Source organism: Carcharodon carcharias, chromosome 19, assembly GCF_017639515.1.
Source record: "Carcharodon carcharias isolate sCarCar2 chromosome 19, sCarCar2.pri, whole genome shotgun sequence".
NCBI lineage: Eukaryota > Metazoa > Chordata > Chondrichthyes > Lamniformes > Lamnidae > Carcharodon > Carcharodon carcharias.
Genome location: NC_054485.1, coordinates 10,637,526 through 10,652,957, shown reverse-complemented (window position 1 = coordinate 10,652,957; position 15,432 = coordinate 10,637,526). Strand labels below are relative to the sequence as shown.

The 15,432-nt window shown below is 42.0% G+C and overlaps 1 protein-coding gene across 1 annotated transcript in view; it reads right to left on the bottom strand.

The window, feature by feature from the left end:
• Nucleotides 1-285: 285 nt before the first annotated feature.
• The window catches only part of LOC121291551 (syntaxin-12-like), a 32,599-nt gene continuing 17,452 nt past the window's right edge, over nucleotides 286-15,432 (bottom strand). The window contains exons 4-10 of the mRNA XM_041212906.1: nucleotides 14,564-14,657; nucleotides 12,389-12,526; nucleotides 11,464-11,516; nucleotides 10,849-10,954; nucleotides 7,112-7,184; nucleotides 5,947-6,029; nucleotides 286-2,318 (exon numbers count right to left, since the gene is read on the bottom strand). Of these exons, the coding sequence (XP_041068840.1) occupies nucleotides 2,226-2,318; nucleotides 5,947-6,029; nucleotides 7,112-7,184; nucleotides 10,849-10,954; nucleotides 11,464-11,516; nucleotides 12,389-12,526; nucleotides 14,564-14,657 (640 nt within the window). The 3' untranslated portion in view covers nucleotides 286-2,225. The remainder of the gene's footprint in view (nucleotides 2,319-5,946; nucleotides 6,030-7,111; nucleotides 7,185-10,848; nucleotides 10,955-11,463; nucleotides 11,517-12,388; nucleotides 12,527-14,563; nucleotides 14,658-15,432) is intronic.

The following is a 15,432-nucleotide window of genomic DNA, read 5'->3' as shown; positions in this document are numbered from 1 at the left end:
TTAGATGTATACCAACATGAACATGGTCTCCAGAGTCCTAATCACATTGAAGACATGAGATGTATAATCATCTTGAACAGGTAGGCTGACACCACTGGAGGTTTGTGTCAGGTGCAATGACATCCTACCAGCTGGCCTACACAGCCAGCTGGACAATTCTTTAAAACAGGGGAAGGGTCAACGCTTCTGATCAATTATGGACAGAGTCTGCCAGCTACACATCACTCTCTACAGGACTGGTACCTTTACTTGTTTTATAAACGGAATATAAATATTTACATACAATCAGGGTGAGGGGACATTTATTCATAACAGAATACCAAAACAAACAGCCAAATGTTGGCTTTTTCATAAACTATTATATATGTGATATAATGTAAAGTACAGAGAATGGAATGGCTAAGTAGACATTTAGGGTTCAAGCTCCTACTGAGCATGGCCTCAAAACACAAAAAAATCAAAGCTGATCATTTTGGTTATTTGTATTGCATTCTGCAAGAGTAATAAGATGCATAGATATTCAAGGATTTATGTTCAATCTTTGAAAACTCTCCGAGAAAAGCATTTTAAAAAATGCAGAACAGATTAGTTTGGTACTGCTAGTAGGTGCTATTTTTACATTGAGAAATGTGCATGATTTATTAGACAAGGGAAAAAAAAAACATTTTCTAAAACAACACCTAATTTTATATCAACTTTTATTTCCTTCTTCAAATTTTTTTATTCTGGAGATGTCAGTTCCTTTTCACCTAGATGATGATTATCTTACAATTTCTACTCCATTCCCAATGAGTGGTTCTATTACCTTGTGATAAGTTCTAGTGAAATATCTTGCATGGTCCCGCCTAAGGTCAAAACATATATATATTGCTCTGATTGAGAACAGAATCAGCAGAGGTCCTGAGGGAGTCAAATTCACAAATCATCAAAATTTACACTATTAGAGCAATTTTCACAGGTCTGTTATACCTCAAGTAATGTAATGACAGCTACATTAAATAATCAAGCTCACTCCATCCTAATCACAAAGCTCTGATGACGACGACGCTCAGTTTGTGCTCCCTCTGTTCCGAGTAGAAGGACAATTGAAGTGCTTTCTTTAAAATAAATCTGGTATACTGTTATCAGGCAGACAGATACTTGTGCTTTATAGAATTGAGGTGAAAGGAAGTTTAAGGGCATTAGAATCAATTCCTCATTCCCTATTTCTGCTATACCAGACTTGGGGAATTAAGCCATAACACTGGAAGAATCGTTAAAATATTAATGGTTTATGCAGAACTCTACTCAAGCCACACACAATAGACACAGCCTTGTAAAAGGCACCTAAAGTGGTTCTAAGGACAAGAACTAGTTTCACATTTTTTCAATCATCATCACAAGCCCTTTGGTTTAATCTTGGAAAGCTACCATTGGAAAACTAAAATATGAAAATGATCGAAACAAAGCATTTTGAAAAACTGGAAGACTGAAATCCACATGAAGGTTTGCAATGTACATGTCTGATTATATTAGACAAACTAGGAACAAAAAAATGGTGATCAACTCAAATCTGTTTGACAGTAACGGTTTTTGTTTCTGCTTTCAAATCACTGGGCAGGAATCAGTGATCTAATGTTTGCCAATAAAAATTGCATCACTGAAAAGCCCATCATGATCTAGCGGTATTGAGACAGATGTCAAAAAGATTGATATTCCATTGCCAATAATCCATATTTTACACTGTAAAGCATGAGGCAAATTTAGGACAAATAGGTTAAGAAGGAATTTACAGCATAGTGGTATTTGTCCAGATGGAGAGGAGGAGAGCAATGGTAATTGGTTTTTGACTTGCAAAAATTGATAAAAAGGATCATTGCCATGTTGGACTCCCCCAAGTGTAAAATCTAACCGAGTGACATTGAAAATCCAAGCCACTTGCACATCATTACAAAACACATCAGATGATAAAGCTTTACAGACTTTGTTGCTTTAAACAAGTAGCAATTTTTTTAAATTCACAGTGCACAAACAAATGGAAACAAAGGGTAAATATTACATTATTGTGCACATAAAATAAATAACGTGACCTCTTTCTAGGTGTTGGTTCTCATTTCATGAAATTCACGACAAATTGATAAGTTACACCCTCAGTGAACTTGCAGAGAAAATCGTCCATTGACTTCCACTGGTGTACAGTTTTAATTTTCCCCATGTCGCGAGATGCAGTGTTTTCCATGGAAGCTCTATTTGGATGCCCACCAAATGATAAGGCCCAAAACGACACCAACCACTGCAAGAACTATAATCAGGATGCACAATTTCTTGCGGGATTTTTTCTGAAAATGCAAAAATACGAAGATGACCAAGTCAATTTTATTTTGTATTCAATAACGCAGGTGGTGTTATTGCTGGAAAAATTAACACCTATGTTGGGCAACCATCAGCTCCAAGCATTCCTATATATAGTGTTATTATTACATATGAGTAACTCTGCTTCATGTGCCCAAGTACACTTTCAATTGTACTAGAAAAACATTCCGACTTTTCCTACGTGGCAATAATGAGATCCCACTGAAAGAAGCTGGTTAATTCAAGGAAAGCATTGTAGGTCCATATTCACTAGGAAGTGGAACAAGTAACTTTATGCTTTTTTTTGGCAAAGGCTTACTAAAAAAAAATAGAACTGATAAAAGCAATGGAGTGCCTAATACATTTGGAAGTGGGAAATGAAGTTAAAGGGATTTATATGGGTTGTGATTTAAGGCGATAACCTGTTGTGGAATAATATTACATAAAAAGATGATGACAATTGTTTGAACAAATTAGTAAATTTACTATTTCTCATCAAGAGCAGCAATTATCAGAGTGTGGCAGAAAAGGAACTGATTAGCTGCTCTTTTGACAGATACGCTACATACATTACTTCATTTTAAATTAAGTGAAAGATCAAGGTCAGTAAAACAGAAGAAGATCTTCAATGTTGAAAAGAAGGTGGAAGATGCAGGAAGAAAAACAAAAATGGTCAAAACGAGGTTTATGTTTTACACTGTTATAGGAAAGAACAAACAGGTGGCAAACAGGGTCTAATTTTGCAGTGCAAGGAGTTGAAGTAAGAGATGGTACAATGAATCTCAATTTCAAAATGTGAGAATGCAAGATTTCCACAATATTACAATAATTAGGGCAGAACACTTGGAATTTAGAATAGAAGAGAAATAAGTTTGCATAAAATTGATTAGGCTGCATTTAGAGTATAACTTTGGGGCACCCCCATTATAGAAAGAACATTAAAACCAAAGAGAATACCTCCAAGATTCATCAAAATGACACCAAGGATGGGAAATTACAGTTAAGGTGAGATTTGAAATACAAAGACTTTCCACTGGTGCAAAAATAACATTTATATAGTGCCTTTACTTTAGTGTAATGAAATGTGCCAAGACAGGGGCATAATAAAACAAAGTATGACACAGAATTTCAACAGCACAGAGGCGGCCATTGTGTCTGCACTGGCTTTCCAAATGAGCATTATGACCTCTTGCCATTGCCGTGCCTTTTCCCCAAAACCCCTGCACTCGGCCACAAAGTGGAACAATTAAATTGGGGATGCACAACAGGCCAAAATTAGAGAAGTATTGAGATATCTCAGAGGGCTGCAGCACTGGAGGAGGTTACAGAGTTAGGGAGGAGCAAGGCTATGAATGGATTTGAAAACAAGGACAAGAATTCTTAAATCAAGACACTGTTTGACCAGGAGCCGAAGCAGGTCAGCAAGCACAGGGGCAATAGGGAAACGGGACTTGCTGAGAGTTAAGGCACGGACAGCAGAGTTTTTGACGATCTCAAGTTTAAGGAGGGTAGAATGCAGAAGACCAGCCAGGAGCGTATTGGAGTAGTTGAGTCTAGAGGCAACGAAGGTATGAATTAAGGTTTCAGCAGATGAGCAGAGACGGACATAATAGTGGTTTTAAAGCTATTAAGGGTTCTGGTAGGGTTAATAGGGCGAGACTATTTCTTTGGTTCAATAGTCAGTGATGAGGGATCAGTTGAAAAGTGTTATTACAAGAGTCGGACAAAGTTAGGGGACATTTCTCTATGTAGTAGGTTATTAGAGCAATACAGTCAATACAAAACAATTATAGCAATACAGTCCCTTAGTCAGAAATGAGGAAAATTATAATGGGGAACAAAAAAATGGCAGAAGGATTGAACACATTTTAGTTCTGCCTTCACAAGAGGGCACAAATAATTTCCTGAAACATTAGGGAACCAAGGATCTAGTGAGAGGGAGGAATTGAAGAAACTCAGTATTAGTAATAAAATGGTGCTAGAGAAATTAATGGGGTTAAAGGCTGAAAAATCCCTAAGGTCTGATAACCTACATCGCAGTGTACTAAAGGAAGTGCCCCTGGAAATCTTGGTGGTCATCTCCCAAAATTCTATAGGCTCTGGAGCAATTCCTACAGTTTGGAGGGTGGCAAATGTAACCCCACTATTTAAAAAAGGAGGGAGAGAAAAAATAGAATTACAGGCCAATTAGCCTAACATCAGTAGTGGTGAAAATGCTAGAGTCTATTATAAAAGATGTGGTTACAGAACATTTGGAAAGCATTAGCGGGATTAGACAAAGTCAGCATGGGTTTATGAAAGGGAAATCATGCTTAACTAATCTACTAGAGCTTTCTGAGGATGTAACTAGTAGAATAGATAAGGGAGAACCAGTGGATGTGGTGTATTTAGATTTCAAGAAGGCTTTTGATAAAGTCCCACATAAGAGGCTAGTGGGCAAAATTACACACGAGGTGCGAGTTGTGAGGAGAAATCAAGGAGGCTTCTGGGCGATTTAGGCAAGTTGTGTATGTGGGAAAACATGGCAGATGCAGTGTAACGTGGATAATTGAGAGTTATAACCTTCGGTCTGAAAAACAGAAAGGCAGAGTATTATTTAAATGATGATATATTGGGAAATGTGGATGTACAAAGGGATCTGGGTGTCCTTGTACACCAGTCAATGAAATTAAACAAGCAGGTGCAGCAAGCAATTAGGAAGGCAAATGGTATGCTGGCCTTCATTGCAAGAGGATTTGAGTTTAGGAGTAGTGATGTCTTACTGCAGTTTACAGGGCCTTGGAGAGACCACACCTGGATTATCGTGTGTTTTGGTCTTCCTACTTAAGAAAGGGTATACTTGCCATAGAGGGAGTGCAGCAAAGGTTCACTGATACTGGGGATGGCAGGACCATGGTATGAGGAGTGATTGGTTCAACTGGGCCTGTATTCACTAAACTTTAGAAGAATGAGGGGGATCTGATTGAAAATGTATAAAATTCTAAAAAGGCTAGATGCAGGGAGGGTGTTTCCCCCAGCTGGGGATTCTAGAACCATGGGCCACAGCCTCAGGATACGGGGTAGGACATTTAGGACCGAGATAAGGAAAAATTTCTTCACTCAGAGGGTGGTCAACCTATGGAATTCTCTTCCACAAAAGACCGTGGAGACCAGGTCACTGAGTATATTTAAGAAATTGATAATTTTTTTTGGATATTAAGGGCTTCAAGGGGTATGGAGAGAAAGCTGGAATATGGCGTTGAGACAGAGGATCAGCCATGATCATGGTGAATGGGTGAGCAGGCTCAAAGGGCCTACTCCTGCTCCTAGTTTCTTCACGATATTGTAACAAAAGGGGTTGAGGTCGACAGCATTGAATCTATTAAAATGAAATTTGGAAAACATATTCTCCATCCATCTTCCTGTTTCAAATAAGTGAGGTAATGCGATTAGCATTGAATTATTCTAGCAAAGATTTAGCATAAATGGCTATAAATAGTAAGTGGGCTAAATGGCCTCTTCTTGTACAATAAATCTCTGGTTCTTCTGAGCTTTTAGAACCGAAGTAAATGGTTTGAGGATGTAATGCCTGGAAACTTGCAATTTAAAGCAAATTACCATAATGTACAATCTTACCTGATAATAAGCTGCCCTCTGCAACTGGTGACTTCCTTGTTCAACATGTACTTCTGCACTCTCCACATTTGCTTCTATGCTATCTGTAAGAAACAAGAAGTAAGAAAGCTTTAACTGAATGCAAAGCTTTAGACACAGCTGTCACAGAGCAATATTTGAGAGGGGGTGGGGGGGGGGGGTGGGGGAAGTGTTTGGTATGAATTAGGAAACAGGGTTTCTTTGAGGCATCTTTAACAATGGAGATATGGATGATCCATTTTAAATCAGGGATAGGGGAGGCTTCAAAAAAGTTAACAGCTGATGGTGGACTATGAATGCGGCCACAGAAAAGAATATAATAGTCATCAATTAGATTTGCTAAATACAAACAACCAAACTTTCATTAATCTGTTTACGGTATGACTAGAATGAGGTTGTGTACATGGAGGGTCACAGGAACACAAATTACAGCTCAAAGGAAGCCATTTAACTCACTGTATTTGTGCTGGCTTCAACTGAAGCCATTTAAGGCTAATTTCCTAGCTCTTTCCTGATACCTCTTTACAAATAGTTATTTTGCAAAATCTTCCAATTCAATGGCCGTTTACTTCCTCTTTCTGGAACAACGACACCACTGCCATCTTTACACATGCACAGATTGGAAGACAGGGAACCTGCAGTCATTCAGAATGTCACTGAAAAGTAACTGGAATTGCACTTGGGCAAAACGTTCATCCCCTGCAGCTTTGTCATCAGGCCTGTAACATTTTAAAAACATGAAACCACCTAGTGTCTGGTGATATTGGGCCCACAGTACAATCATAACTACAGTAACTACACTTAAAAGTAGTTAATTGGCTGCAAAACACTAAGGATGTCATGAGGTCATGAAAGGGACTTTTATGAATGCAAATGATTTTTTTTTAAAACCAGGGACTAATTGGCAATCTTATTCAGAGCAGCTGTAGGTTGGCTGGTGTGGAAAATAAATTAAGTTACAGGGCCAATCACACTGGTTCTGTAGAACAAAAGAATCTTTACTCTGCATCCAGGAGTGCTGTAAGCTGGCCTGGGGTTCCATGATGCTGACACAGGGGGATTTCAATTTCTAGCATCAACAACTCTCAACTTGATGAATGCAAAAAGTTGAACAAAAAGAGAGAAGTATTCAAGAGACTTAATTTACCAATCATATCTCCTTGATCATGGATCATCATTGCTAAGTCTTTAAAAATCTGGTTGACATCCAAGATGTTAGCCTGGATAAGAGAATAAAGTAGTTTGAACACATTGCTTACACTTCAAGCTGAAAGTCTAGGCGCTTCACGACAGAGGTCAAGCTGAAAGTCTAGGCGCTTCACGACAGAGGTCAAGCTGAAAGTCTAGGCGCTTCACGACAGAGGTCAAGCTGAAAGTCTAGGCGCTTCACGACAGAGGTCAAGCTGAAAGTCTAGGCGCTTCACGACAGAGGTCAAGCTGAAAGTCTAGGCGCTTCACGACAGAGGTCAAGCTGAAAGTCTAGGCGCTTCACGACAGAGGTCAAGCTGAAAGTCTAGGCGCTTCACGACAGAGGTCAAGCTGAAAGTCTAGGCGCTTCACGACAGAGGTCAAGCTGAAAGTCTAGGCGCTTCACGACAGAGGTCAAGCTGAAAGTCTAGGCGCTTCACGACAGAGGTCAAGCTGAAAGTCTAGGCGCTTCACGACAGAGGTCAAGCTGAAAGTCTAGGCGCTTCACGACAGAGGTCAAGCTGAAAGTCTAGGCGCTTCACGACAGAGGTCAAGCTGAAAGTCTAGGCGCTTCACGACAGAGGTCAAGCTGAAAGTCTAGGCGCTTCACGACAGAGGTCAAGCTGAAAGTCTAGGCGCTTCACGACAGAGGTCAAGCTGAAAGTCTAGGCGCTTCACGACAGAGGTCAAGCTGAAAGTCTAGGCGCTTCACGACAGAGGTCAAGCTGAAAGTCTAGGCGCTTCACGACAGAGGTCAAGCTGAAAGTCTAGGCGCTTCACGACAGAGGTCAAGCTGAAAGTCTAGGCGCTTCACGACAGAGGTCAAGCTGAAAGTCTAGGCGCTTCACGACAGAGGTCAAGCTGAAAGTCTAGGCGCTTCACGACAGAGGTCAAGCTGAAAGTCTAGGCGCTTCACGACAGAGGTCAAGCTGAAAGTCTAGGCGCTTCACGACAGAGGTCAAGCTGAAAGTCTAGGCGCTTCACGACAGAGGTCAAGCTGAAAGTCTAGGCGCTTCACGACAGAGGTCAAGCTGAAAGTCTAGGCGCTTCACGACAGAGGTCAAGCTGAAAGTCTAGGCGCTTCACGACAGAGGTCAAGCTGAAAGTCTAGGCGCTTCACGACAGAGGTCAAGCTGAAAGTCTAGGCGCTTCACGACAGAGGTCAAGCTGAAAGTCTAGGCGCTTCACGACAGAGGTCAAGCTGAAAGTCTAGGCGCTTCACGACAGAGGTCAAGCTGAAAGTCTAGGCGCTTCACGACAGAGGTCAAGCTGAAAGTCTAGGCGCTTCACGACAGAGGTCAAGCTGAAAGTCTAGGCGCTTCACGACAGAGGTCAAGCTGAAAGTCTAGGCGCTTCACGACAGAGGTCAAGCTGAAAGTCTAGGCGCTTCACGACAGAGGTCAAGCTGAAAGTCTAGGCGCTTCACGACAGAGGTCAAGCTGAAAGTCTAGGCGCTTCACGACAGAGGTCAAGCTGAAAGTCTAGGCGCTTCACGACAGAGGTCAAGCTGAAAGTCTAGGCGCTTCACGACAGAGGTCAAGCTGAAAGTCTAGGCGCTTCACGACAGAGGTCAAGCTGAAAGTCTAGGCGCTTCACGACAGAGGTCAAGCTGAAAGTCTAGGCGCTTCACGACAGAGGTCAAGCTGAAAGTCTAGGCGCTTCACGACAGAGGTCAAGCTGAAAGTCTAGGCGCTTCACGACAGAGGTCAAGCTGAAAGTCTAGGCGCTTCACGACAGAGGTCAAGCTGAAAGTCTAGGCGCTTCACGACAGAGGTCAAGCTGAAAGTCTAGGCGCTTCACGACAGAGGTCAAGCTGAAAGTCTAGGCGCTTCACGACAGAGGTCAAGCTGAAAGTCTAGGCGCTTCACGACAGAGGTCAAGCTGAAAGTCTAGGCGCTTCACGACAGAGGTCAAGCTGAAAGTCTAGGCGCTTCACGACAGAGGTCAAGCTGAAAGTCTAGGCGCTTCACGACAGAGGTCAAGCTGAAAGTCTAGGCGCTTCACGACAGAGGTCAAGCTGAAAGTCTAGGCGCTTCACGACAGAGGTCAAGCTGAAAGTCTAGGCGCTTCACGACAGAGGTCAAGCTGAAAGTCTAGGCGCTTCACGACAGAGGTCAAGCTGAAAGTCTAGGCGCTTCACGACAGAGGTCAAGCTGAAAGTCTAGGCGCTTCACGACAGAGGTCAAGCTGAAAGTCTAGGCGCTTCACGACAGAGGTCAAGCTGAAAGTCTAGGCGCTTCACGACAGAGGTCAAGCTGAAAGTCTAGGCGCTTCACGACAGAGGTCAAGCTGAAAGTCTAGGCGCTTCACGACAGAGGTCAAGCTGAAAGTCTAGGCGCTTCACGACAGAGGTCAAGCTGAAAGTCTAGGCGCTTCACGACAGAGGTCAAGCTGAAAGTCTAGGCGCTTCACGACAGAGGTCAAGCTGAAAGTCTAGGCGCTTCACGACAGAGGTCAAGCTGAAAGTCTAGGCGCTTCACGACAGAGGTCAAGCTGAAAGTCTAGGCGCTTCACGACAGAGGTCAAGCTGAAAGTCTAGGCGCTTCACGACAGAGGTCAAGCTGAAAGTCTAGGCGCTTCACGACAGAGGTCAAGCTGAAAGTCTAGGCGCTTCACGACAGAGGTCAAGCTGAAAGTCTAGGCGCTTCACGACAGAGGTCAAGCTGAAAGTCTAGGCGCTTCACGACAGAGGTCAAGCTGAAAGTCTAGGCGCTTCACGACAGAGGTCAAGCTGAAAGTCTAGGCGCTTCACGACAGAGGTCAAGCTGAAAGTCTAGGCGCTTCACGACAGAGGTCAAGCTGAAAGTCTAGGCGCTTCACGACAGAGGTCAAGCTGAAAGTCTAGGCGCTTCACGACAGAGGTCAAGCTGAAAGTCTAGGCGCTTCACGACAGAGGTCAAGCTGAAAGTCTAGGCGCTTCACGACAGAGGTCAAGCTGAAAGTCTAGGCGCTTCACGACAGAGGTCAAGCTGAAAGTCTAGGCACTTCACGACAGAGGTCAAGCTGAAAGTCTAGGCGCTTCACGACAGAGGTCAAGCTGAAAGACTAGGCGCTTCACGACAGAGGTCAAGCTGAAAGACTAGGCGCTTCACGACAGAGGTCAAGCTGAAAGTCTAGGCGCTTCACGACAGAGGTCAAGCTGAAAGTCTAGGCGCTTCACGACAGAGGTCAAGCTGAAAGTCTAGGCGCTTCACGACAGAGGTCAAGCTGAAAGTCTATGCGCTTCACGACAGAGGTCAAGCTGAAAGTCTATGCGCTTCACGACAGAGGTCAAGCTGAAAGTCTATGCGCTTCACGACAGAGGTCAACAATTTGTAATAGTTGTTTTAATTCACTCTGAAGGGACAATTTCCAGTATCGGTGAATTTGTCTACGTATAAAATGCCATTCATGCCTGGCACATGTGGTGGGAGGATGACAAGACACTAGATCAATTCAAATCTGGTGATATTATATAAAGCAACAAGTCACTGCTCACAGCATTCTCTTCCTTCCTCCCCAGAAGCTAAACAAATTCATTGTGAAAGTGGAATTGTGTAGTTTCAAACACAAGGATACCAAAAGACCCGTGCAAACGTAAACTGATAATTAGCAGAAATTAACAGAACTTCCATCAGTCAGCTTGTGTTAAGCTTGCATCCCACACACCCTAAAGACACAATATTTATATACATTTTGATGAAATGAAAACCAAACCTCCAGTTGCTGGATTGCTGTCTCTCGTTCCTTTATAAGTTCCAGGTCTTCTTCAGTTATTGCTACCTCCTGTGAGTGAGCTTGTGTCTGACTCCAGTCTTCATTACTAAGAAAATAAAAACATCAATCATTCTTTCACAACTTTGAAAAATGTTCTTCTTTGATGAATTTGTATATTTACCAAGGTTAGTGTTGGTTTATGTTACCAAGGTAAGGTACGTTAGTGCTATGGAATGGTCCACTATGTGGTACAAGGGCATTTGACGTTCCCCATATTTTACCCCAATTGCTTGATTCATGCCTCAAAAGCAACCATATAGCAGTAAGAATCTTGTCCAAACATCAGGCCATCTTATGAGTCTCAGAACCCATCTGATTAAAATTTACAGTCAATCCACTAGGAACTAGGTTGAGATGACCTCAAATATGTTCATGCCCTACATCACTGGGCCGGGGGAAGGAACCTTTATTCAATTAGTCCAAGGTGAATTTGTAAATGGATCGCAGAAGTAAAAGAAAAAAAAGTGTCCTATTCTTATTTTAGCATGCTATACTCCACAAATATTTCAAAGTAAAACTTTTAAAAGAGCTTTTCTGATAAGTGCACATCCGTACCTTTCAAATGATACAAGTGGTTCCTCCTTGTGCTCGTCATCACTGAAGCCACTCTGGAAAGAGATAAATTTTGGGAACAATAAAGCTACAGTATTATCCAAACGTGAGCATTTAGGGAGGTGAGGGCTAGGATAGAAAAGAAACATACATCCAGAACTTGACTGAAAAAAAGTGTCCCGTCCCTAGTCCAAATCACACACAAGCTCAGTGTTGTACTCATGTAGTGTCTCACTTCTGCCAGGAAGCAAAAGGAAAAAACTGCACTAACATAGGTTGCTCCAACTAAATGAGCGTGCCTAGCAGATGAAGTTTTTTTTTTGCCCATATTACACATTCAGGTTTGCAATCCAGATTACCGCCACTTGCTCAATTACCGAAGGTCCTGCAACGACCAGCCAAATTACAAATAAAAATACTGGCTTATTCACAATTTTCCATTGTAATTAAAAACAAAGAATTGCAGAACATAGAATTACTAATAATTGACATTGGGCTCCCCAGTAAATAAATTGTGAAAATATAAACTGATTAGTTAGTTTTCACTGTTGTTCCAGATTTTCATGGGTATCCCCTGAAGAAACAAAACATCCAGAAAAGTAGACTGCGGTCTCAATGGTTCCTTAACAATCCTGGTCATATTTTCAGTGGTTGTTTAAAAACGGCATTCCCAATCACAGCCCCAAATCTAAACTCAGCGCAGCATTTTACCCTGGCAGGATTTTAAGATCCCGTTGAAGTCAATGGAATCTTGAATGGCTCGCTGCATTTTACGGTCCCACCACACCCAAAAACTCTGCTCCTAAAATTAAAGCTAAATATAAAATGGCTCCATTGTGCGGTATACTACAGGTTTTTGGGTGTGCAATGGGGGAAAGAGAGATGGGCTGGAAGATACAATTAGATTTCATGGACTGTTCACACTTACTGAGAGGCGTGATGCTGCTCTTGCTCTCGCTACAGACTCTCTCTCTTTTTCTGCAGCTTTCCTCTGCGCTACTTGGAAGTTGTTCAGGGCTGCAGAAAATTCATTCATGAGACGTTCCTTCTGCATTCGCTGCTGTCGCTAAAGTTTCAGAAGAAAAATTACTCTTTAGAATTCTTAAAAAGTGCATGATATATTTTACATACCAACCCTTGACCTTGCATGCTCTGAAACAAAGCACTGGATTTAAAGATTTAAACTTATTCTACCCTTCCAATTAACATTATCACAGAATGTTACAGTGCAGGAGGCAGCTATTTGGCACATTGTGTCTGCACCGGCTCTCCGAATGAGCAACTCACCTAATGCCATTCCCCTGCCTTCACCCTGTAACCCTGCACATTCTTCCTTTTCAGAAAACAGTCTAAAGCTTTTGAATGCCTCAATTGAACCTACTTCCAGCACACGGGCAGTGCATTCCAAACCCTAACCACTCGCTGCGCAAAAAAAGTTTCTCCTCATATCACTTTTGCTTTTACTAATTACTTTAAATCTGTGCCCTCTTGTTCTTGCTCCTTTCATGAGTGGGAACAGTTTCTTCCTATCTACTCTATCCAGGCCCCTCGTGATTTTGAATACCTCTATCAAATTTCCTCTCAGCTTATTGATTCTTTCTACAATTATTTTGAAATGTCATTCTAGGTGGAAGGTGGAATGCTTTCAACTTCCAAAATACTCAATTCTCGCATACTCCACACTTTCTAATTTAAAATAGCTGAAGACGGGTGTGCTGTCGACATGCAGCGATGGTTCAAGTTTGTCGGATAACTTATTCATGCAGGGGCTATGTGAGGATCTACTTGATAAATTTAGCAAAGACCTGCCGGCCAAACCTCCAAGATAGCGTTTTCAGGCTTGGATTCAATGCCAGAGTGACCAGTGATGTAAAAACACTATTGTCTGATAATCAGCCAATACTAACCTTGTATGTTTAGAGGTTAGAGACGAACAGAATGAAGTTTAAGAAAAAGACTTAAGAGGTAGCCCGAGAGGTCTTTAAAATGATGGATAGTTTGGACAGGATGGTGTGGAGGGAATGTTTCCACTTATGAGGGAATCCAAAACTATGGGCCTTAAATACAAGACGGTGCTAATAAATCCATTAGGGAAGTAAGGAGACATTTCTCATCACTCTCAAATGCAGCTCTTGCTCCCACAGAAAGTTGAGGGAAATAAGGTTAGATGCTTTCAAAAGGAAACTAGATGAATGCATGAGAGAAAGGGAATTGAAAGCTATGCTGGAAGGTTAAGGCAAGGTAGACAGAATGGGAGGAGACGGATGTGGAGTATAAATATTGGCACAAACTGGTTGGGTCAACAGACCTGTTTCAGTGCAGCATATTTTACATTTTTTGGGGCGGGGATCGGGGGGGGTGGGGCGTGTTGGCAGGGAGAAGAAAGAGGTGTGAAAGGCCATCAACCCAGAGCCATCAGTGATAGTCACTCATTGATGTATGTCCTTCAGCTCTTACACCTTGGATATTTTATCAAAATATTTTGCTCAACCTTTCAACAATACAGAATGCAAGAGGTATATACAAACGATATACAAAGATACTGCTTTGGTCAAATATTTGGGTGTAATCACAACAGAATTCTCCTCATTCTTTACCTCTATTTATGGTCCTTAACATGGGAGATAGGTTTGACAGCCAGGGGTATGATATCTCTAACTGCATCAGGTTGCTAACCATCAAAATAGGGTTAAAAGACCAATAAAGTGTACTTCTAGCAACTTTTAGGCAGAGATGTCAAAATACTTAAAAGACAATATACAAAAACTAAGCTTTGCACTGAAATAAATCTGTTCAGGTGAATGGCACATCTGATTTAATGAACACAATTTGGCTCCAAACTCAGAATTATTCCTCAGTTCATTGGTGATGCACTTTACTCCCTTGTCCTCTACAGTATTGGCTCAAGAGAACAGTTAAATTCATGCCAGTTACTGGTTGGTTTGAGCTGCTTTGCATCAACTGGGAGCTGTACCAAGATGGTGACTCATTTCCATTTTAGACTGCCAAGGCTATGGAAGTGAGGACCACCATTTCATTCTGTCTGGATTGTATTCCAGTTCAGAACCCCGTGACAGGTCATCTTCTGTACAACTAAACTTGCCTGTTCATTGTATGTTAAAGGCAGGGATCCAAGTTCTTTCAGGTGTTTATTGGTTTCCTTGGCGAGCTGATTTGTGTAGTGCTGCAGCTGTTGCCTATAAAAAGGAGGATAAAAACAGTTAACCGAAAAAATCCACGTCAGCTGTCCATCAGCAATTAGATATTTTCTAAAACTTGGGAATGCTAATCAAAAATACTAGTAATACATAAAGGGGAGAGTTTTACAGTAATGTAATTAGTATAAAAGAAGTTCTCAGTTGGACAATTACTGTATTAAAAGTCAATTACTTGAATGTCAGTACATTGCATGTCAGCTTCTTTCCTCTACCAACACTCTCAAACCCATTGGTCTGCCGCCTCTAACAAGGGACTTCTGTCTAAAAGATGGAGATCTCCATTCAGCAATCCCTGTTTCTGCACTAGCTCTCTTCCCACCAAGTCAAAGCTACTCACCTAAGTCATGACTCTGAACCCAATCTCTCTATAAATTCTCTCCCATTTCCCCTCATGTCCTCACTCAGCTTGACCTGAACATCTCTTCCTTCTTTTACCTTATTCCCACTAAACTGCTGACTAATCCAACTTCCATTCCTGGCCTAAAAACAAAAATGCTGGAAAAACTCAGCAGGCCTGGTAGCATCTGTGGAGCAAGAAGCAGAATTAACATTTTGAGTCTGTCTGACTCTCCTTCAGAGCCGCATTCCTGGCCTCACTGCTGGATGACAGAATTGCTCCGGTACAAAGAGGCCATTTGGCCCATCATGTCTGTGTCAGCTCTCTGCAGGAGTAATTTAGCTAGTGCCACTCCCCTGCCTTCTCACCATAGCCCTGCACATTCTCTCTTTTCAGATAACAATCCAATTCCTTTTC